Here is a 23,858-nt window from a genome sequence, read left to right as displayed (position 1 = left end):
CTCCCTTCTGGGATCTGTGCAACATGCTTGCTGATTACTTCCATTAGAAAAGTCTTCGAGAGGTCGATCAAGAGGCAGCTGACCAGACACCTGGAGCACAACAACCTCCTGAACTCCTCCCAGTTTGGCTTCCGAGACAATCAAAGCACAGAGACTGCCCTGATAGCAGCCATAGATGACATTAGAGCCCTCCTGGACTTCAGTGAGACTGCAGCCCTCATCTTCCTTAGCCTCTCAGCTGCCTTTAACATGGCCTCCCATTAAATCCTGATCGACAAGCTCCACCACATCGGAATCCAAGGATATGCCCTCAAATAGATCACCTCTTACCTCCCTAGAAAAACTCAATCAGGCTCCCGCCCTACTCCTGAACCCAAGGACATCATCTGCAGCACCTTACAAGGATCCCCTGTTAGGCCCCTTTCTCCTACACTTACATGACACCCCTAGCCAACATTGTCAGGTCGCACGGGCTGAAGGTCATCTACACCGACTAGACCCGCCTCACTACCTCCAGAGACAACTCTCATAGGTGCACGGCCAACATCACTGACTGGATGAAGCACAACTGCCTAAAACCGAACACGCACAAGACAGAAGTCCTCATCTTCAGTTACCATGCATCTCCTTGAAGCAACGCATGGTGGTCAGCAGAACCTGGCTTCTTCCCCTCCCCTACCGACCATGCCCGTGACTCAAGCATTGTCCTGGACAACAAGCTCTCTTTGAAGAAGCAAATCAACATGATCTCCGCCATCTGTTTCCTCTCAATGCGCATGCGCCGCAAGATCTTTAGATGGCTCCCCGCCAGACACTGCATTCCGCCTCCCTCTTCCTAGCTTAAACTCCCAGAGTCTAAGGCACAAGGAACGGAGGTCGCTCTTACTCCCACCAGGCTGTAAAGACCTGGAATGAACTCCAAAGTATAAAAATTCCCTTGAAACAGAACTAAGCATAGGTTTACTATACCAGACCTTACAATGTCACAAGTACATACAACAAAAACATATTGAAAGTTAAAAATTCATTTATTTTGAATAAGCTTTAAAAAACACAATTGTAGGGCTGACTAATCTAGATCCCTAATCTTAAAATACAATTAAAACAATACACCCAATTGCGACCTGCACGATTGAAAAAAGACAGAACAGGTACAACATGAAATTGTTGAGTACGAATTGTATATTCTGGCTCCGTTGTGATTACACCGGTATTGTATCGCTACGACATCAGCATATCAACTTTGGTGTTGGAGACTTGAATTATACCAGTCGTTGCGTCGACGCGTTTCGGTGGGTTCTCCTTATAATAACCACCTTTATCAAGACATATAATTATCTGTCACAACCAGGTGGTATATCAAATTGCCCTGCAATAAATTATATACAAACAATTAAATCCAGACTAATACATTACACTTTTTACTTATCAGTAAGTCCCAACATGTGCACAATTCATTGTTAACTCGGGAAATGGAATGAACTCCCCCTGCACCTGAGATCTGCCTCACCACTGAATCTGGAAAGGTCAAGACCTGGCTGTTCAACTGATCGGCCAATCAGGACAACTCCTCACCCAGCGCCTTGAGAACCTCACTGATGATTTGCTGCGCTCAATACCAACTGATTGATTGAGTCTGTAGATTCATATAGATTTTTCTCAGTGGGGACTTTCTGATGCGGTTTTAACTCTCCCTTGTCAATACATGTCTTGCTAAATTCAGTGCAGTCTTCAGGGTTGACTTTTGATGTCGAGTTAGCTCTCCATTTATTAATGCGTGGTCACATTCAACACATTTATTGAGTTTCTCTCCTGTGTGAACATTCTGATATATTACATTTTGTTTTGAAATCGATCCCTTGTCACATTCTATTCATTAATAGGGTTTCTCTCTAGTGTGGATTTGTATATGCTGCATTAGCTTATTCTTCCTGTGGAAGACTTTATTGAACTCTGTACATACATTAGATTTCTTGCCATGTAGATTTTCAGATGTTGCTTCAGTTATCCATTTATAATGAATGCATTGTGGTATTCAGTACATACAAATGTTTTCTCCCCTGTGTGAACTTCCTGATCTTGTATTACATTTTTCTTTGTAATAAATCCCTTGTTACATTCTATAAATTCATGTGGTTTCTCCTCAGTGTGGACGCTGATATTGCTTTAACTCTCCCTTTATAATAAATATCTTCTCACGTGCGGTGCAGTTGAATGGTCACCCTCCATTTAGAATAAATGCTATGTCACATTTTGTACAATTATATGGTTCCTTTCATGTGTGAACATTCTGATGTATTTTTAAACTTTGCTTTGTAATAACTGCTAAGTCACATTCAGTAGAGCCATATCGTTTCTCACCACTGTGGAATTTCTGATGTAGTATTTATCTTTGCCTAGTAATGCATGTCTTGTTGCATTATGCACATTCATAGGGTTTCTCGGTTACGTGGACTATCTGATGTTGCATAAGATGCTACTTTCTAATAAATGCCTGCTCACATTCAGTGCAGTTGAATGGTCTCTCTCCGGTGGGGATTTTCTAATGTTGCTTCAGCTCTCCATTGATTATAAATGATTTGTCACATTCTCTACATTGATATGGTTTCTCCCCAGTTTGGATCTTTTGATGTCGCTTCAGCTGTCGATTGGTTATAAATGCTTTGTCACATTCTGTACATTTATATGGTTTCTACCCAGTGTGGATTATATGATGTTGCTTTAGCTGTAAATTTGTTTTAAAAGCTAGTTCACATTCTGTACATTGATATGCTTTCTCCCCAGTGTGGACTTTCTGATGATCCATTAGATGTGACTTTCTAATGAATGCTTTGTCACATTCTGTACATTGATATGGTTTCTCCCCAGTGTGGATTTTCTGGTGTTGCTTTAGAATTCCATTTGATATAAATACTTTGTCACATTCTGTACATTTATATGGTTTCTCCCCAGTGTGGATTTTCTGATGTCGTATTAGCGTTCCATTTCTTATAAATGCTTTGCCACATTCTGTACATTTATATGGTTTCTCCCCAGTGTGGATTTTATGATGTTGCTTTAGCTGTAAATTTGTTTTAAATGCTATTTCACATTCTGTACATTGATATGCTTTCTCCCCAGTGTGGACTTTCTGATGATCCATTAGATGTGACTTTCTAATGAATGCTTTGTCACATTCTGTACATTGATATGGTTTCCCCCCAGTGTGGATTTTCTGATGTTGCTTTAGCGCTCCATTCCATATAAATGCTTTGTCACACTCTGTACATTGATATGGTTTCTCCCCAGTGTGGATTTTATGATGTCGCTTTAGCTGTACAATTGTTATAAATGTTTTTTTGCATTCTGTACATTGATATGCTTTCTCCCCAGTGTGGACTTTCTGATGTTTCATTAGAGTTGACCTTTCAATGAATGCTTTGTCACACTCTGTACATTGATATGGTTTTTCTCCACTGTGGATTTTATGATGTTGCTTTAGCTGTCCAATTGTTTTAAATGCTTTTTCACATTCTGTACATTGACATGCTTTCTCCCCAGTGTGGACTTTCTGATGTACCATTAGATTTGACTTTCTAATGAATGCTTTGTTACACTCTGTACATTGATATGGTTTCTCCCCAGAGTGGAATTTCTGATGTAGCTTTAGCTCTCCATTTCTTTTAAATGATTTGTCACACTCTGTACATTGATATGGTTTCTCCCCAGTGTGGAATTTTTGATGTAGCTTTAGCTCTCCATTTCTTTTAAATGATTTGTCACACTCTGTACATTGATATGGTTTCTCCCCAGTGTGGAATTTTTGATGTAGCTTTAGCTCTCCATTTCTTTTAAATGATTTTTCACACTCTGTACATGGATATGGTTTCTCCCCAGTGTGGATTTTATGATGTTCCATTAGATGTGACTTTTCAATAAATGCTTTGTCACACTCTGTACATTGAAATGGTTTTTCCCCAGTGTGGATTTTATGATGTCGCTTTAGCTTTACAATTGTTTTAAATGCTTTTTCACATTCTGTACATTGATATGCTTTCTCCCCAGTGTGGTCTTTCTGATGTTCCATTAGCTGTGACTTTCTAATGAATGCTTTGCTACATTCTGTACATTGATATGCTTTCTCCCCAGTGTGGACTTTCTGATGTACCATAAGATGTGGCTTTCTAATGAATGCTTTGTCACACTCTGTACATTGATATGGTTTCTCCCCAGTGTGGATTTTCTGATGTTGCTTTAGCTCTCCGTTTGTTTTATATGATTTGTCACACTCTGTACATTTATATGGTTTCTCTCCAGTATGGATTTTCTGATGTTGCTTTAGCGCTCCATTACATATATATGCTTTGTCACACTCTGTACATTGATATGCTTTCTCCCCAGTGTGGACTTTCTGATGTTCTGTTAGATGTAACTTTCTAATGAATGCTTTGTCACATTCTGTACATTGATATGGTTTCTCCCCAGTGTGGATTTTCTGATGTTGCTTTAGCTCTCCATTTCTTTTAAATGCTTTGTCACATTCTGTACATTTATATGGTTTCTCCCCAGTGTGGATTTTCTGATGTCGCTTTAGATCTCCATTTGTTATAAATGCTTTGCCACATTCTGTACATTTATAAGGTTTCTCCCCAGTGTGGATTTTCTGATGTCGCTTTAGCTCTCCATTTGTTACAAATGCTTTGTCACATTCTGTACACTTATATGGTTTCTCCCCAGTGTGGCTTTTCTGATGTCGCTTTAGCTGTCCAATTGTTATAAATGCTTTGTCACATTCTGTACATTTATATGGTTTCTCCCCAGTGTGGATTTTCTGATGTCGCTTTAGCTCTCCATTTGTTACAAATGCTTTGTCACATTCTGTACACTTATATGGTTTCTCCCCAGTGTGGCTTTTCTGATGTCGCTTTAGCTGTCCAATTGTTATAAATGCTTTGTCACATTCTGTACATTTATATGGTTTCTCCCCAGTGTGGATTTTCTGATGTCGCTTTAGCTCTCCATTTGTTACAAATGCTTTGTCACATTCTGTACACTTATATGGTTTCTCCCCAGTGTGGATTTTCTGATGTCGCTTTAGCTGTCCAATTGTTATAAATGCTTTGTCACATTCTGTACATTTATATAGTTTCTCCTCTACGTGGACACTCTGATGCTGCATTAGGTCTTTCATTGCAATGAAAACTTTTCCACAGTCAGTCAATCAATATGGTTCTTCTCCAGTATGATTTTCTGATGTTGCACTTGCTCTTTCTCTCCCTAATAAATGTGTTGTCACTTTCTAGATATTCATACGATTTCTCTTCTGTGTGTTCTCTCTGATCCAGTTTAGCTCTTCCTTCATAATGAGAACCTTATCAGACTTTCTTCAGTATGTCAAGGTGTTATTTCATCAATGTATACCAGGTGATCCCAAAGAGCCAAGTACAGACCACATTGGGCAGTTTGGGTCTTTTGCTGTAGAAAAAGACTTTGGCGAGGCATTAGCCTTCAAGGGAAGAAATGTTGAAGTGTACTGTTTTTACATCACTTCCTACACAAGTGATGTTTAATGCCTTCACCTTTTTTGCTCATTACTTTATTTATTTCACCTGTTGGAAAAAATATAAAGAAAAAACACTGGATAAGCTTAACTGGTGGGTCCATCACAAAAATGTATTGGCATTTAATGAGACATTTAATGAACCACATAGACAAGTGCACTGAAGAAATTCTAGATTACACTTTCAATGTAAGATAGCAATAGAGTGGTTTTGACGTGCACTTGTATCTCTTTTAACCCCAGCACTCACTCCAGACCACCAAAGGGAGTTATCATTCCTTTGTATGGGGTCAGTCTACTACCCTGTGAAGGGTAAGAGTGGACCCCTTCCTCCCATCTGCCCAAAAAGACTGATCGGGATGCAGATGGATGCAGATAAGGGCTAAATCACACCCAACCCTTGCAGTGTCTGTGGCTCTCTAGAAGGAATACACAAAGGGCTCGGTCACCTAGCTCAGATGTGTACTAGAGACAGGCTGTAAGGCACAAAGAGCAGTACAAGCAGAGAAAAGTACACTTTCTAAAAGTAGCTTTTCTAAAATAGTAATGTTAAATCCGGCTTTACCAGTAAAGAGGATTTAACATTAGTGTGGCAGGTTATGCTCAGACGTGAGTCCCTTGCTCACTTTGCCACTGGATTCAAGCAAGCCGGGCTGAGGACGGCTGGAATGCCTGAAACCGGTCCTCAGAAGCTTGTTTCTGGTCCAGGGAAGACATGGCTTGGCAGTTCGGGCTGGACTGTTCCCATGAGGCACAGGGTCAGACTGATTTGCATATAGCCATGTCTGAACTGGGGTGGCAGAGTGGGCTAAAGAACGGTGATGGATTAAACCCAGATCTTTTGACTGGGTGTGAGTGTTTGATTGATTCAGATGCTCCTTCCATCACTACCCCCTTTGGTACCACTTTTGGCCGCCATAAGTGTGGCAGGGTATGCTCAGATGTGAGTCCCTTGCTCACTTTGCCACTGGATTCAGGCAAGCCGGGCTGAAGACGGCTGGAATGCCAGAAACCGGTCCACGGAAGCTTGTTTCCGGTCCAGGGAAGACATGGCTTGGCAGTTCGGGTTGGACTGTTCCCATGAGGCACAGGTTCAGACTGATTTGCATATAGCCATGTCTGAACTGGGGTGGCAGAGTGGGCTAAAGAACAGTGATGGGTTAAACCCAGATCTTTTGACTGGGTGTGAGTTTTTGATTGATTCAGATGCTTCGTCCATCACCACCCCCTTTTGTACCGCTTTTGGCCGCCATAAGTGTGGCAGAGTATGCTCAGACGTGAGTCCCTTGCTCACTTTGCCACTGGATTCAAGCAAGCCGGGCTGAAGATGGCTGGAATGCCAGAAACCGGTCCTCGGAAGCTTGTTTCCGGTCCAGGGAAGACATGGCTTGGCATTTCGGGCTTGACTGTTCCCATGAGGCACAGGGTCAGACTGATTTGCATATAGCCATGTGTGAACTGGGGTGGCAGAGTGGGCTAAAGAACGGTGATGAATTAAACCCAGATCTTTTGACTGGGTGAGAGTGTTTGAGACATTCAGATGCTTCGTCCATCACCACCCCCTTTTGTACCGCTTTTGGCCGCCATAAGTGTGGCAGGGTATCCTCAGACGTGAGTCCCTTGCTCACTTTGCAACTGGATTCAAGCAAGCCGGGCTGAAGACGGCTGGAATGCCAGAAACCGGTCCTTGGAAGCTTGTTTTCGGACCAGGGAAGACATGGCTTGGCAGTTCGGGCTGGACTGTTCCCATGAGGCACAGGGTCAGACTGATTTTCATATAGCCATGTCTGAACTGGTGTGGCAGAGTGGGCTAAAGAACGGTGATGGATTAAACCCAGATCTTCTGACTGGGTGTGAGTGTTTGATTGATTCAGATGCTCCGTCCATCACCACCCCCTTTTGTACCACTTTTGGCCGCCATAAGTGTGGCAGGGTATGCTCAGACATGAGTCCCTTGCTCACTTTGCCACTGGATTCAAGCAAGCCGGGCTGAAGACGGCTGGAATGCCAGAAACCGATCCTCGGAAGCTTGTTTCCGGCCCAGGGAAGACATGGCTTGGCAGTTCGGGCTGGACTGTTCCCATGAGGCATAGGGTCAGACTGATTTACATATAGCCATGTCTGAACTGGGGTGCCAGAGTGGGCAAAAGAACGGAGATGGATTAAACCCAGATCATTTGACTGGGTGTGAGTGTTTGATTGATTCAGATGCTCCGTCCATCACCACCCCCTTTTGTATTGCTTGTCATGGAAGCACAACGCAACCTAAGGTACATTGACGCAAAGTGTTGCATCTTAAGAACTGAGCTGAACTAAGCTAAAACTACTATCTTAAAGTAACAGTATTGTGTAGTTCTGTCATTTATGATCTTGTGGTAATCCTATATAAAGTATACTTATTTTTTATATAAAACCTTGTGTGGTGTACATCTGTAGTGTTGTCACTGGGTTACTGTATGTGGTCACAAATGCTTTACACACTGCCTCTGAGATAAGCCCGTCTGCGCGTGCTAAGCTACCAAGGGGGTGAGCAGGGGCTATTTTAGGAGTGTATCCCCTTACCCTGACTAGAGGAAGGGATCCCTATTTGTCACAAGTACCTACCTGTGCCAACTTGCGACCCCCAAATCTAACAGCCGGAGGTTGTAATGATAGGATGAACATGGAGACAGACTGGGGACGCACAGGATTCATAGGCATGGGGAGCAGAGACACGATGAGCAGGGCTACAGTGAGACAATGTGAGCTGAAGCAGACACAGGAATTACAGGTTATGAAGGCAGCGATACATAAACCCAAGGGGGTGCATTTGGGGGGTGGACACACACACATTGGAGCACGGGGTATCAACTAGGCATAAGGTAAGAAGAGGAGGATGAACACCTGTCAAGACACTGAGACTGGGGGTGCCAGCAATGGATACACAGTGGGAGCGACGAGGACTGGTGAGAGCTAGCATATTGCAGGGAGGCAGAGATACAGTGAGCACATACAGCTGCGGAAAAACCGAAGTGATGTATCTCTGCGTGAACCCCATAGGAGGTAGCAAAGAAGTGTCCTGAATTTTTACTCTCATCGTCCTAAATTTACACCAATGCCAGTTGGTCACCCAAGGTGACAGAGATGCATAGAGCGCCTTGGTGAGCCTAGGAGAGGGGGCAAAGGCTAGTTCCTGAGAGGATGGAAAGACAAGGCAAGCAGAGTGCTTTAGGTGAAGGAGACAAAGAAAGTGCTCCGGGGTGAAGGGGCAGTGGGGATTGCAGTGGGGATTGCTTCAAAGGAAGGATATTATAAAAGAAAAACCCAGCGCTTGTGAATCACATTCTCAATGACATGGAGTCATCATGTAAACCTACCTGGTCCGTAAAGGCTTTGAGGGTGGAGCCAGGTCAGGATTTCACAATATCCACCTGAATCTTATTTACATGCGTTAATGAAAATGGGAACCAGAATGGGTGTGTAGTCTGGCCCTCAACCTGCGTTGGGTGACCCTCATTTATAAACAATTAGCAAGCATTATCACTATTCTTCCACAAGAAGAGCAGGCATCTTTTTGATGATAATAATCATATCCAAAATTAAACTCACTCTTATAAAAAAAATGCTCTAGCTAGGAAGGCATGTGTTTTATGATATGTATTGAATGACTAGATTATTGCCTTATTAAAAATACAAGCATTTGGAGAAGGCAAGCTGCCGGCCAAGAATGCTGCTTATTCCTTCCTCCTCAAGTGTCACACATGGCTCGCCACTAATAGAAAAGTACCCGACTCCAGGAACTGGAAGGGATTTAGCGTATGACAACTCTGCAGAGGGTTCATTTTACAAAGTTGAATTTTTACCAAACCAGTGAGGTATAAGAGCCCACTTCGGAGAATGGCAAAAGACACACAATTGATGGACGGAATGCAGAACAAATCAAAACATTCCCCCCCAGTCAAGAGAATTCCTCAGTCTCGGAGCGCGGGCAACTTGTCAATTCAACGTCTGAAATAGGAATTCAACTGTTTGAGAATAACACTTATTTTACAAAAGATAATTACATTCTATGTACATTATACAAAATAGATATGCGAGTAAACTCAGCATCTGCTTTCTTTTAGCTAGCCATAATTCACATTAGCCAAATCAACAGAAGTCCTTGCCGTAAAATAAAGATTTCAAGATAATTTTTATGCTTGTGGGAGAATGTATGTTCATCATATGACTGAGAATTAAAGAGGTCATGTTTGTGTTTTTAGTCTCAGAGGAACAGATTAATAAATGAGTAAGAGCGTAATCACACAACGAGAGCTAGTGGAACATTTTTTAAAGCTTAAGAACATGCGGAGAATGGTATGTAAATTCAAACATATGTTGAGCTGAGGTTTTTTTTTTGCAAAAGAAAAAGCCACATCTGCGCGTGCATTCACAGGGGACCATTTTTAGAAAGTCCCCAAAGTTTTTCAAATTAAGCACAAAAATCACATGGATCGTGTTCCGATGCCACGCCGCATTTATTTGCGTTTCAATCTCGCCATTTCTCCTGTGGATTTTATGCCGAGGAAAATGACATTTTTTGGGAACAGCTCTTGGTATTTTCACACTTGACTGCCCCAGCCAGTCAGGCTTTTAACAGCCGTTCATGACCTCTAGATAACTGCACGGCTCAGGGGAGGGGGATGCGAGCACATACCAGCCTTTGATGGGCTGGGAATGGAGAAGGAACCATGTACCTGGAGCCCTGGCCCCCAAACTGCAGCCAGACGAGCCCAGTGGTAAATCAGTGCAGGCAGCCAGAGCTCACACAGTATACTCATCTGCTGTCCATCGGTCCTGCAGGAGAAGCTGATGTAGACGTCTCTTTGACCTGCCGCTGCCTCACTGGGGAGTTGGAGCAAGGTTCATCCCTGCCGTAGCTCTCTGGCCGAGACTCATTCAATGTTTACTCACAAGGTTCCTTCCCTGCTGTTGCTCTCTGCCGAGACTCATTCAATGTTTACTCACAAGGTTCCTTCCCTGCTGTTGCTCTCTGGCTGAGACTCATTCAATGTTTACTCACAAGGTTCCTTCCCTGCCGTAGCTCTCTGGCCGAGACTCATTCAATGTTTACTCACAAGGTTCCTTCCCTGCCGTAGCTCTCTGGCCGAGACTCATTCAATGTTTACTCACAAGGTTCCTTCCTTGCTATAGCTCTCTGCCGAGACTCATTCAATGTTTACTCACAAGGTTCCTTCCCTGCCCAAGCTCTCTGGCCGAGACTCATTCAATGTTTATTCACAAGGTTCCTTCCCTGCCGTAGCTCTCTGCCGAGACTCATTCAATGTTTACTCACAAGGTTCCTTCCCTGCCGTAGCTCTCTGGAAAAGACTCATTCAATGTTTACTCACAAGGTTCCTTCCCTGCCGTAGCTCTCTGGAAAAGACTAATTCAATGTTTACTCACAAGGTTCCTTCCCTGCTATAGCTCTCTGCTGAGACTCATTCAATGTTTACTCACAAGGTTCCTTCCCTGCCGTAGCTCTCTGGCGGAGACTCATTCAAAAGGAACACATTTAGTTTTGGAGGAGTTCGCGTACCGGGCGCCCGCCCAGTTTTTTGGCAATGTTTATCAGGGCCCAATTGGCCCTGGAGAAGGCCTCCGCCACGTTCCATGTTCCTCTGCTGTCAAAATTAATTCCCAGATAGGAAAATCTAGTGGTATTCTCGATCTTGTTTTTATTTTTATCCAGATAGATTGCCCTACTGGGTCTTATCCTATTACCGCAGGTCATAGAATATGTTTTTGAGGTATTGGTTGTTAACCCTCTGCTGCTCATATACTCTGCAAATTTGGCTACTTCCCTTTGTAGACCAATAACAGTCCTCGACATAATTGCGGCATCGTCCGTATACAGTAGGATGGGGATCGGGCTTCCCCCCACAGAAGGGTAGTCAAACTGGAATTCCTTTAAATATTGTCCTACGCTGTTGATGTACAAGAGGAAAAGAAAGGGCACTAGGATATACCCCTGTCTCACACCTCTTCTTTTATTACATTTGGCAGAACATTCCCCCCCCTCCCAAACCGTACCTGGGCCCCGGCATCCCTATATAATTCCTTAATAAATTATAAGATCTGTTGATCTATGCCCATGTCGCTAAGAGTCGTCCATAGCATGGCGTGGTCCACGCAATCAAACGCGGAACTTAAGTACACGAATGTAATAAATAAGTTCCCTCTCTTTGCTTGAGTATATTTAGCTGTTAATAACGCTAAGTTAAGGCCCTGCTTAATGGTGCCCTTGCCTGTGCGGAATCCATATTGTAGGTTAGTAATGATATCTTTATCCTCCACCCAAACCTGCAGCCTATTAAGGATTATTTTGCCAGCCACCTTCATTAAAGCATCTAATAGGGATATTGGGCAGTAACATGTAGGGTTGTTCCTATCCCCTTTTTTAAAAATAGGTATGACAGATGCTTCCGGCCAAGTTGAAATAAACCCGGAAGCATTGGAGCAATTTAGGACATTTGTTAACAGGGGGGCCCATAAACCTAACTCTGATTTGTATATGTCTATCGGGACGCCGTCCGGGCCTGGCGCTTTTCCCGTAGCACTTTCCTTAATGGCTCAGGTCACCTCTGCACAATCGAATGTGATCCCCAGTGGGAACACACCTTCTAGACCAGCCCCATCATAAAGTACAGTGTGGTTATCTGTATCTTTCTCACTCTCAGCTGTATTAGGATTTTTATATAAGTTGGAAAAATGCGCGGCCCAGATGTCCCCTGGGATGGCTAAATCTAGAATATCTGATTCCTTATCTTGCATAAAGGGTGCGTTGACTGCTTTCCAAAAAGCAATATTATCGTTCCTTGAACATGCCTCATGGAGATTACGCCAGATTACACCCTTTATCTCTCTTTTCCTTCTAGCTAAGGCAGCCTGATAAGATCTTCTTGTCTTCCTTACTAACTCCGTCGGTCTAGGGGTTTCGTGGAGGGCACGCTTCAGGTTGCGATGTGCCGTAGAGCAGTCTTTATCAAACCAACCCTGGGGTTTCTGGGAGTTATTTTTGTATTCCCTTGTTAATTGTGTTTTGATTTCATCTGTAATTTTACTAAAAGAATCAAGAACTTTATGGTTCTCTACTGACTGAGAGAGACATATTATCACATGATCAAAAATATTGATTATCAGATTGCGAATAAAAGCTTCAGGATCGACTTTGCCCCATTTAATAGTGTAACCATTGGAGCTTGCAAGGTTAATGGGAGAATTATGAATAACTCTAGAATTTAGATCCACCCCCTTGATTTTCAAACAAAGAGAGATCGGGTAATGATCACTCATGGGGCTATCTAGTGTCTCCAATGGCAAGACGAATGACGAATATCTAGAGGACAAGAGAGTGAAATCAATTATGGAATTTGCCCCTCTCCCATTAAATGTAGGTTGGAAGTCTACTGGAGGTGAGCATCTTTCGTTAACATAGATTAGATCAAATTGTAACAGCAATGTATTCAGCAAGTCCCCTAGTCGAGAATGGGTGAAGTGAGTTGGTGCATCTTCCTTATTCTCCCCCAGGCCACAGATACCAGTAGTGCTACTCGCACAGAGCGTACAATTAAAATCACCCACCCATAACAATGCCAATTCACCATCCGCGGTTTCCTCTAAGTTGCGCAACGAGCTTCTAAGGCCTTTGATAATTTCTTCCCATAAGGATGCATGAACGTTATTATAAAAATTATTAATGGCCATATTAGTTATTCCCAGTCAGTTAACTAATAAAATCTGATAGAAATCCGTTGAAATGAATTTAACAACTGAAATCCCTGCTGTGTTTGAGATGTAAATACACAAGCCCCCTTTATTTCTACCATGTTGGCTTATAATTGCGGGTGTGTTGAAGGTTTGATAACCTATCAGATTAATTTCTTGTACCACCCAGGTTTCTTGAAGGCACAATATAATGTACTTATTTACTATATCTGTACATTCCTGAAGGTCTACTTTGTCCTTTAAACCCGCTATGTTCCAGGATATGATTGACTGGCCCCTTAGAGGTATCTTGTCTGTGGCCGCAACCCTTGTAGCCATAGTTCTTGTGGCACATGTCCCTTCTTTACTACATGTCATGTCATCAAAAAAATGTTGAGGGACATTGAGGTCACTCTGCGCCTCAGTAGTAAGTCAATCCACCCCTTCCAGACCAGAAAGGGAGGCAAATCGGTTAAAAGTAGGTATATCAAAAGTTGGGCCGACTGCATTGCGCATGTATGGATTCCGAGGTCTTGGTAGATTATTAAGTAGGGCTCGGGGGTAGAAGTAACTTAGGTCACGTGTTGATATTCCTCCCCCTCCTCTCTCAAGATACCAGTCTTTGATGTGAGTGGTTACCCTGCGGTCCCTAAAATTAATTATAATGACATCTCCCTGTATATCTTTCGGTCTTTGCCCCACCCATCCTAATCTTCTTACGTGTAAAATCTCACCATCTATATTAGGCGGAAATGGTCTGTTCTTTCTCATCCAGTGTACTACTTTGTTTTTAAGTTCAAAGTAACCTTCGGTTTTACCTTTAGCCAGTTTTGGGACCGCAGTAAGTACTACTACATAAGGCACCGCCTCCGGAGAAAGGTCATTAGATCTGGGATTCCTCTTTAAATCTTGTCGGGTTTGTGCACCCTAGCAATATTTCCTTGATTATTATCTGGTTTGGTAACTTGCCTACCGGCTCTTTCTTCCCTAGGTGTTTTTTGGCTGGCAACTATTTTTGTGGGGGCCAATGTGTTCTTATGAGATGAAGGTAGTGAGTCCACGCTGTTCAATTAGTTAGTTGTTTTCAGCCCTGTGGGAAGTGGGCATGAGATCTGGTTCTGCCTATTGGCTACCAGTTCCCTAAGCAGTTTGGTGTTAATTGCTGTCACTTCCTCAATAGACCCCAATTGATCGGCCAGTCTTTTCACTCTCTCCACAAGTGGTAGTAGTAATGATTTGACCAAATGTTCGATATTTCCCATTAGGTCTTGAGTAGAGTGAGGGTGTATAGGTAAATTATCTGGTGCGATATTCCTTGCTGCTAATCTTGGGCTCTTAGAGCGGCTCAGGAGCATTTTAGGTGTTTTTGCACGTCTACCCATTTGTGTATTTCCCCCACGCTTTCTTTTTGTTGAGGGTCCTAACCCCAGCGTTTTATTTTGTATAATCTTCTTCTTGTGGATAGACTTCAGAGGTGTGAGTGGGATAGGCTCCTCAGAGGTAATTTCTAATGGGAGTGCTGTATTGGGGTCATCAGTATTGGTATTGGGCTGCCTGCTCGTCTCTACACATTCTGTTAGATCTGGATAGAGCCCAGGGAAGAACGTTTATGCAACAATTCCGATGACAAGCGACGCTCAGTGATAGCGATCTCACGTTCTAACACTGAGGCAGCCCTGGTGATGAAGTTATCTAAAGCCCCTCTAACAGTCCCTCCCACCAAAGAGTTCCTGCCTTTGCTAAGACGTGAGGTCATTTTGCTGCAACTTATTTTTACACAGAGAAATATTTCCGGATCACTATAAGTTATAATATCAAGGATGTTTACACAGTTCAATACTGTTTAGAGACCCAGTCAAATAGTGTCACATGTGAAGCGATGAAATCTTACTTTAAGAGTCCCGCAAAGCTGATGTAAATGGAGTAGCCCAGCCCGGCCTCCTCTGGCCCCGGATGGCCACAGACGGCCCGCACTTTGCCCGGGCTTAGCCCGGCGCCACCCGCGCGTGTCCCGCGGCGCGGAGGATGCGGCGGTCTTTCAAGCGCCTTCCGGGCGCGGCTGTGGGCGGAGGTGGGCTGGGTATTTTGGCAAGGGGATTCTGGAGGCTGTATTCCCCCCGCTCGGCAGCTGCGTGATGTTTCTGAGGCGGCAGCGGGGGGGACCAGGAGGCAAAGGTGGCTCCTGGCGCTGATAGCGCAGTCAAACAATGTGGCCCAAAAAGAGTGTCTTAGCGGAGCTACACTAGCCAACACTTACCCTACTTTTACATCACCCTGGAGTTAGAATAGTAATTTTTACCCCTACACTATCCAGCACTTACCCTACTATTACACCCCCCTGGAGTTAGAATAGTAATTTTTACCCCTACACTATCCAACACTTACCCTACTTTTACACCCCCCTGGATTTAGAATAGTAAATTAAATTGCATTAAATAAAAATAAAAATTAATTTAAATAAATTATTTTTTAAAATTGTAATTAAATTAAAATTAAATTAATATTAATAAAATCATATAGTTACCTATACTTAATTATTTAATTTAAATAAAATTACATTAAAATATTCAAATGTATTATTATAAATTAAATTATAATTATTTTAAGAAAATTAATTTAAAAATAAATTAATATTATTTTAATTAAATACTTACCCATACTTACGTTGTAATGGCATGCGTTGTAATAGCATCTGCGTTGTAATGGCATGCGTTGTAATGGCATGCGTTGTAATGGATCCTGCGTTGTAAAAGTTGCGTTGTGATGGTATGCGTTGTGAATGCATGCGTTGTAACGTCATACATTCAAAATGCATAAACGCGGTAAAAAAATGCATGCAATATATATACCAGCGTTGTACCATCGTACAACCCAATGCAATACATTACACATTTGCGAGACTTTAAGCTATTAGCATTATAAATGACAGTGCCTTTTATTTATCTGTTTTGATAACTAACACATAAGTAAAAGGCATTGTCATTTAAAATGCCAAAAGCTCAAACTCTTGTAAATGCGAGACCTATTTTAGTTCAAAGAAGCGGCAGCCATTATCCCGGGCTGCTTGGAAAGTGAAAGAGCGCATGGTGGGCTGAATGTTGCAGGAAAGCATGTCGTGCCTGCAGTATGAGAAACTCATTAAAGAAAGTAGTGTTTACAGACTAAATAAGACATACCGTGTAACAACAGAAGTAAAAGGGTAAGTCCTCATGGGAGGTTACAAACGAAGACAAGGCGGTACTAAGGAGGCACAAACAAGCCTGTTAATGAATCAGAAGTCAGCATGTACGAAGAACATTGACACAAGCCGATGACATATATGGGCAGACAGTGGGCAGGGCTTCACGTCTATTCTCGAATACAGCCTGCCTCGCAGAGCAGCGCATGTGCAGCCCAAGCTCGACCTAAAAAGGCAGTTCTCCTTTTCTTTGTTTAAACTGCACCTGCAATGGGTCTCTTTGACCTGCCTTTCACCTTGGCTGTTGGCTCTGGCAGCAGACATCATGTCACAACTCAACTGTAATAAGTTATTACTGTCTAATTGTGGCCAACCGCAATAAGAAAACAACAGATCTACCGTAATGTAATAATGTATTAGATTCCAGCTGAGACGTCACAGAGCCCCCAGCAACATACAGCAGAGAATATGAAAGGGAGGTCGCTGGACAGAAATGTCACCTAAATAAAGTGAGACTTGACAAATCCCTCGCTCTTTCTTCAGATCTTTGTCCTCTGGAAATTCTTCTTCAATAGCTGATAAGGATGCACTTATTGAAACACGTTTACTTACTGCACCGCTTGAGTTGCTATACGACAACATGACTATATCTAGGCATTACCAGACATCATATAAACAGCTACTTAACATTTTGGCTACAAGTGAAAAACAACTGATTGTTAATACTAAAGATCTCAAATTTTTCATTAAAAAGGTGCCACAAAAGTTTAAAAAAGCACTGAGGGAAAGAAGATGGAGTGCATGACCAAGAACTGTAACATAAATAAAATATCCCTACCATATGTAAACAGTATATTGCAAGTCACTCGGAGGTCCATGACTTTATCTTGCAATATCCTCTTAACGTAAACCAGGGGGCAGTTTATACCTTAAAGTATTCACAAAGTATTCACACACTTCAAAATATATCAGCAAATGTGTTCAGTTATAATCTGTTGCAGATTCCTTTACCACAATAAGTAGTTCTGCCTTCTACATGGTACAGTTGTGTACGGCACCCAAAGAGATGAATGCCTCATATTAACAAAACCATACCACCGAATGCTTGAATCACATGTTTGAAAAAAACACAGATAGGAATTCCTTATAATGACAGCTGATGGACTCAGAGAGGAAGCTTCAGATCTTGAGGTAAAGCAAATGGAAGTTAACCTGGTCAGTTATTAATGTAAGCAGAGGCGATTGCAAATGTGTCGGGTGGTCTATACACAGAAGTAAATAAATAAATAAATACATCTGCAGGTCTCCAAGAATAAGGCTTGTTTTCATAGTTGCTCCTATTCGTTTGCAAGACTGTTGTTTTCCTGCTAGTGAGAGGCTGATTGCACAAACGTGTTAAGAAGGTGCTGTAATTAGCACACGCACACATGCAAATGCTATGTGGAAATCGGCCCTCAGAGCACGCTAGTCCTCACAGTGGTGTGTGTCTTGTTTTGTCAGTGTTTACCAACACTGGGAAAAGCTACCAGTGTATGTGAAAAAATAAAACACACACACACTAAAAATACTTAGATTTTGAAATGTACTGATTTATGCAAAGAAGAGGAATCCAAAAATGACCCGGGTATAGGTTTGTGTTTCTGCGCATGTTTGGAATGTGTCACGTGGAAGGTGAGTGAAGGCCCTCGAGGGAGTGAAACACTGGAGGAGGATGTCAACAGCAGCATCTCTGTCTGGCATAATGAGTGACGTGCCTTGGAATTCCTGCCACAGACGCCTGAGTCTCATGACAACGAACAGATGCCCCTCTGACCCACATATGAATGTGTGGGGAGGCTACCAGCAGAGCGAACTGAGACGGACAGGGAACCCATCACTGGAAGCTCTGTGTAAACATAGATCTGAGTAACGCTGCAGGAATGCGCCACAGCAGACGCCCAACCTCCAACAAGATATTCCCCACCCCAGTTCTTTTAATACTTGATTTTTAATAAAATATTGCCCAAGGCATCAGATGCGTGCCATGCTTCCCACAACGTACACCAAGCCAAACATAACAGCATTTAGACGAGAAGCAACACAGAGTAGCCTGTCCACATGTTGACAGAGTGCGCACTATATGTCTCCCTGCTACAATTAGGTTAATAAAAAAACAAGAGATTTGTTACCTCTGAAAAAGAAATAGCACACAGAATTAAAGCAGAAAAATAACTGCAGAGATGAACCCTGGCGATTCCAGAGATACGTAGTTAATTAGTCTCTATTATAGCTATAAACCGAAAAGGAAGCACCACGGAGACGAGTCCATCTTTACACGCCAGGCCGAGGCAACATTTACAGCATGCGGCCTCCTCTGACTTAACTCAACTGACAGGCAAGAGAAACTACACCCACCCTCCCTTCAAGCAAACGCACAAAAGAAAAAGAAAATGAAGCTGTAGCAGACATTTACTTATGCGAAAGTGGGACAGTAAATCTTATTTTGATAAAATTAAAATAAGATGTAATCACTGTATTTGTATTCTAACTTATATAGTGCTGGGTCTGGGTGTTGAGCGCTCCTTAACAGAAATAGAAAATGTAACAACAACAAAAATACGGATAAGCGCCGCCAATAACCTTGATGGGTTATTACCAATAGTGTTCTCTACTTTCCCTTGCCCCCTCCCCCATCAAGCCCCTACATGTTGAAACAAGCACCCCAGTCCCTTTGAAGATATTTAAACTATGGCTCCAGTTTGATATTTAACACATTTAATCAGCCATCTGATCTCGGTCGTTGATTGTGCTGCTGACATCAGCATCTGATAAAAACAGAGCCTGGCAAGGAATCAGAGCATTTCCTCTAAGCAGCGAGCACCAGTAACATTACCCAATGACATATTCATATTTTTTGTAGACATGAGGAGATTAATCGGCAGCTCTGTTAAAGACAAGGAATGTCCTGAGCTGCCAAGTAATCTCCTGTGTACCAAAAATAAGAAACTGAAATGTGTAATGTAGCTGGTGCTTTTGCAAAGCACTACGGAATGAAACAACAAGCCCAAGAGCGAGCTGCTGCGAATGCGTGGCTTGAGGCGAACAAAGAGCGACTCCAGCAGGGATCCCCAGAGCGAGAGGACGTGGCTCAACAGTCAGAGCTGCAGACTTCGGAGATGGGGATTCGTGTTTGAGCCTCCGCAGTCAGTTCAACATCCTGTGAATGATCCTGGAAATGTTCTTAGTCCTAAAGTGCACTAAAAAAAACCACTAAAAAGCATTGATCGATATCGGAGGGGGTGCTGGGGGCCCACACAAGCACTATCGTGGAAGTGGTTGGGGGTGAAGAGCACAGGAATATTAAGTGCACAGGTGTATGAGAAGTGAGCAGAGGCAGGCAGGACATTTTTTTTAAAGAAAAACAAGCCAAATCCCACATTAGAAGGAAGCCCAAACCAAGCTATCCTACCAAAACAAAGCCCAACTGACGACAAACTTCTAAAAGTGCCACAAGTTAAATAAACCTAAATAAAATTCAAGCAACAGAGCGGGAAGCACGGCTGGGAGGCAGCAGTAATGTAACTGTGGCATTGAGAGGGGATAGGACTGACACATATTTAAATATAAACAGGTAGGGTGCTGAAGTTGAACACAGACAAACAATAACAGAGCAGGAATCCAAGCTAAAAAATAGTCCCTCAAGATCAGAAAAAGAACTATAGTGGAATGAGTTAGCAGTAAGTCCCTGCTCTGTGGGAGGAGCAGAAGAGAGAAAGGAGGGAATAAGAGGCAGGACTGACCACTAGCAAACGGGGATTTTTGAAGGACGCTGACATAGACAAATGAAAAGCAATGTCAAGAAAGGGGATGGACTTTATGTCCACAGACCGATTACAGCAGGTCTCGTAGAGACAGATGCGCTTTCTAGTTAGACCTAAAAAAAGCATTGAGAGAGAAAGCATGTCCTGCCTGCAACATCAGGCAGAAGAAAACCAAATAAGAAAATAGTGCTCCCAGGCTCTAATTAAAGCATACGTGTAACAACCGAAGTAAAAGGGCCAGTCGCCATGGAAGGTTGCAAATGAAGACGAGGCAGGAAAAAGGAGGGACTAACAAGCCTATTAACCAATCAGAAGCCATATTTAAGAAGGACAGTGACACAAGCCAAAGACAAATATGGGCGGGGCTTCAATTACATACTCCAATATAGTATGCCTCGTAGAGCAGCGCATGCTCGACCTAAAAACATTAAACATTTCAATGGGACTCATGAAATATGGCTTTCATCGCCATGACCATTCCTCATAATTCTGGAGAGATTTACTGTTTAATCAACATTCCGTTAATGAAAACCTTAAAACTCTAGTCTCAATCCAACAACTTGCGGGAAACAGATCGAAGAATTTCTCCCTTCTAAATAAGGGGTGAGTATTTAACAAAGGAAACTTGGTCTACATTTTTCGTTCTAGTAATAACATTTAGTATTTATTTTTCATTATAGATAAACAGGACAGTCTATGATTTCATTTGCAATTTTCAGTAAACAAGTTTTCACTGTGGGTTGGGAGGGGGGGCGTACGTAACTCCTTGGACGCGGGTTGATTTTCCGTGCTGCGCGGGAGAAATAGACGGCGGGCGGGATTCGGACGGCTCCCGGCCGTCGTGCGCACACGCCAACCATGACGCATGACAGCTGGGAGCCGTCATGAGCATGCAAGGGGTTAAAGTAAAGAAACTCAAAATAAACTTGCCTTCACTAAAAAGTTCGCAAAGAGATACCTCCATTATTAAAACAGGGGTCTCATCACCATGCCATGGACAGTTGACACAACCAGTCAGGTGATGGACAACCGTCCAATGACACAAACAGCAGAGAATGCATGCAAGTACCGAAAAGAACACACCCCTGGTCCTCACAGCCAACCTACTGCCACCATCAATGTACACTACTCAAGCAATAAATAGCTTGGGTGGAGGGAACTCCATTAAACAAGCATTTGTAATGCAATAGGTCTTGCATTAGGAAAGTTTGAGCTATTGGTATTGTAAATGACAATTTTTTTACTGATGTGTTGGTTTTGACAATAGCGAAATTAATAGCTTTGTCATTTACAATGCCAATAGTTATAACTTTTGCAAATGTGACACCGTTATACCCTACTTACTAGTATAACATGTACTCTAGCCCTGCTGCCTCTAGCTGCTCAGCCAGAGTGTGTCTTGGTGTTAGAAAGTTGGTGTGCCTGAGATGCGTGGAATGTTGGTGTGCCTGAGATGCGTGGAATGTTGGTGTGCCTGAGATGCGTGGAATGTTGGTGTGCCTGTGATGCGTGGAATGTTGGTGTGCCTGAGATGCGTGGAATGTTGGTGTGCCTGTGATGCGTGGAATGCCTGGGTGTCTGAGTGGGATGAATGTGACAGTTAGAGATGGGCTGAGCAGAAGGCAGGCTGCTCCTGGTGGGGCTGGTACCACACTAGGCTGGCAGGAGTCAAGACAGGTGTTACCTGATTTGAAGAGACAATAAAGAAGACCTAAATATACATCCTGGGTCCTGGTGTCTTTCTACATAGGACACAACATATTTTTGGCGACCGGAAGACTTGAACCCAAGAGACTCTTGGTACAGCAAAGGACCAAAGAAACTAACGAACTACAAGAGAAACCAAGAGGTCCTACAAGCAACTACAACTATAAAAAAGGTATTTCCAGGCAAGCCAGAGCCAGCCCCACCAGTGTCCTTCCAATGGACAGCCCCAACGAACAGTGTCACCACCAACTGACACTGTAGCCTGGGAATACTACAGCCAGCAAATGGATTACAGTGAGTTGGAGGAGAAGTTCAACTACAACCGGAAGTCTTCAGTGTCTTTAAGAAAAAGGCACAATATGGGATTTATAAAGTGGTGAAAAGGAGCAGTGTGCTGTGGTTGCACAGATGGAGAATTTGTTGGTGCTTAACATTTGTGGCGCTGTGGAATTATACAACGTCAGTACCTACTAGCACCGCGAAGCTACGGTGTGATATTGCAAAGATTTGTACATTGATGGCTCATGCAAAGCTTATTAAGGATGTATAACCAAAGTGAGGGTTGTGGATTTGCCACCAAAGTGTATACATCTTCTTGGCACTACGTGTCACTTTGCAGCAGCCTGTTTAAAATAATAATGGACCGGCTTCAAGTCTGTCAATCCCTGGATGTCCGTTCTGGAGGAGAGGTGCCAGTTTATTGTCTGAGGGCTCATTGGCGTCTACACTGCGGTTTCTATCTACAACGGAGCGGGCTTGCTCTGGAAAAGTACAGCACAGGGTCTGCAGTGTTCATCATTGAAGGTGATGCCCTTGGTTAATGCGTACTTGTGAGAAGGCGATTGGTGAAATGACATTACCCGGCCATCATTTTTTATATGTTAAGGTATGGGGGTAAGGTAACATTAATTTCTCAACTTTCATTTATTTTGGTCACGCTGCCGCCCGACTTTCGCCAGTTCAACCGCACTCCTCACGTTTAAATTTCAAAGTTCCTGCTCGTGCTACTCACCTTTGTTAGGTGTTGCACGAGGCTCCCGTGGACCTTCGGTGACGTTTGGTCCATTCCGCTGCTCTTCCACCTCTGATGGTTGCTTTGCCGTACCGTGAGACACTCGGCAGCAACGTCGACACCGTGCCGCCATCATGTGGTTGGCGGCCGCTTTTGCCTTCCTCTTTTGTTGTTTCCTGTTTGTGCAGAATTATTGACCTCAATGTATCTTCATGCCAACCACGGTGTTCGCGTTTCTTGTGAATAGAGTTTTCTGAAGTCAACATGAGGCTTTGGGACAACACGGAGTCTTCACTACTTAATCATCATCTGCAATCGTTTTTTGTTGGAGTAGCTGTGTTGAACCTCCATTTCACCTCCATTACATTGATGTTAGGGGTAATGTACTTTGTTTATGTTGTCACTTCTGAACATTTTGAAGTACTGTCAATTTTAGGAATTTTTCTGTAGTGAATCTCCGTTTTAAGTATCTCGGAGTGAGTTGTGGTGAGTTGTGGTGAGTTGTGGTGACCATGAATGACATCTGTGCAGCACAGGTTTGGGAGTGGAGATAACTTTTATCGCATTTGGTAACACAAGCCACGTCTGTTGCAAGGACTATGAGGAATGTTTTTACAACACAAACATGTGACTATATTAGTGTGAAATTGTTTTACGAGTTCTAGTTTCTTCCCTTAGTTTTCATTTTGGTTAATGCCTACTTTGGCTTTTATATTGCCATGTTCCATGTCATTTATTTCTATTTATAGGTCGCACTGTTAGGCATTACTTTGGGGCATAGGTTAATTGTCACGAGACTATGTGATTCAGTGTAATTTGACTTAGGCGAATATGGAAATGGAACTGTATGCGCTCTACAGCATTTCTTTGGTGGTGTTGCATTTTTTCTTAAAATTC

The 23,858-nt window shown here is 42.9% G+C and overlaps 1 protein-coding gene across 1 annotated transcript in view; it reads right to left on the bottom strand.

The window, feature by feature from the left end:
- Nucleotides 1-812: 812 nt before the first annotated feature.
- LOC144764045 (uncharacterized) overlaps nt 813-23,858 on the bottom strand; it is a 98,291-nt gene continuing 75,245 nt past the window's right edge. Inside the window, exon 3 of the mRNA XM_078650193.1 lies at nt 813-5,588. Within this exon, the coding sequence (XP_078506319.1) occupies nt 2,693-5,170 (2,478 nt within the window). The 5' untranslated portion in view covers nt 5,171-5,588 and the 3' untranslated portion in view covers nt 813-2,692. The remainder of the gene's footprint in view (nt 5,589-23,858) is intronic.

Source organism: Lissotriton helveticus, chromosome 6, assembly GCF_964261635.1.
Source record: "Lissotriton helveticus chromosome 6, aLisHel1.1, whole genome shotgun sequence".
Classification (NCBI taxonomy): domain Eukaryota; kingdom Metazoa; phylum Chordata; class Amphibia; order Caudata; family Salamandridae; genus Lissotriton; species Lissotriton helveticus.
This window is presented reverse-complemented; position numbering and strand designations above follow the sequence as displayed.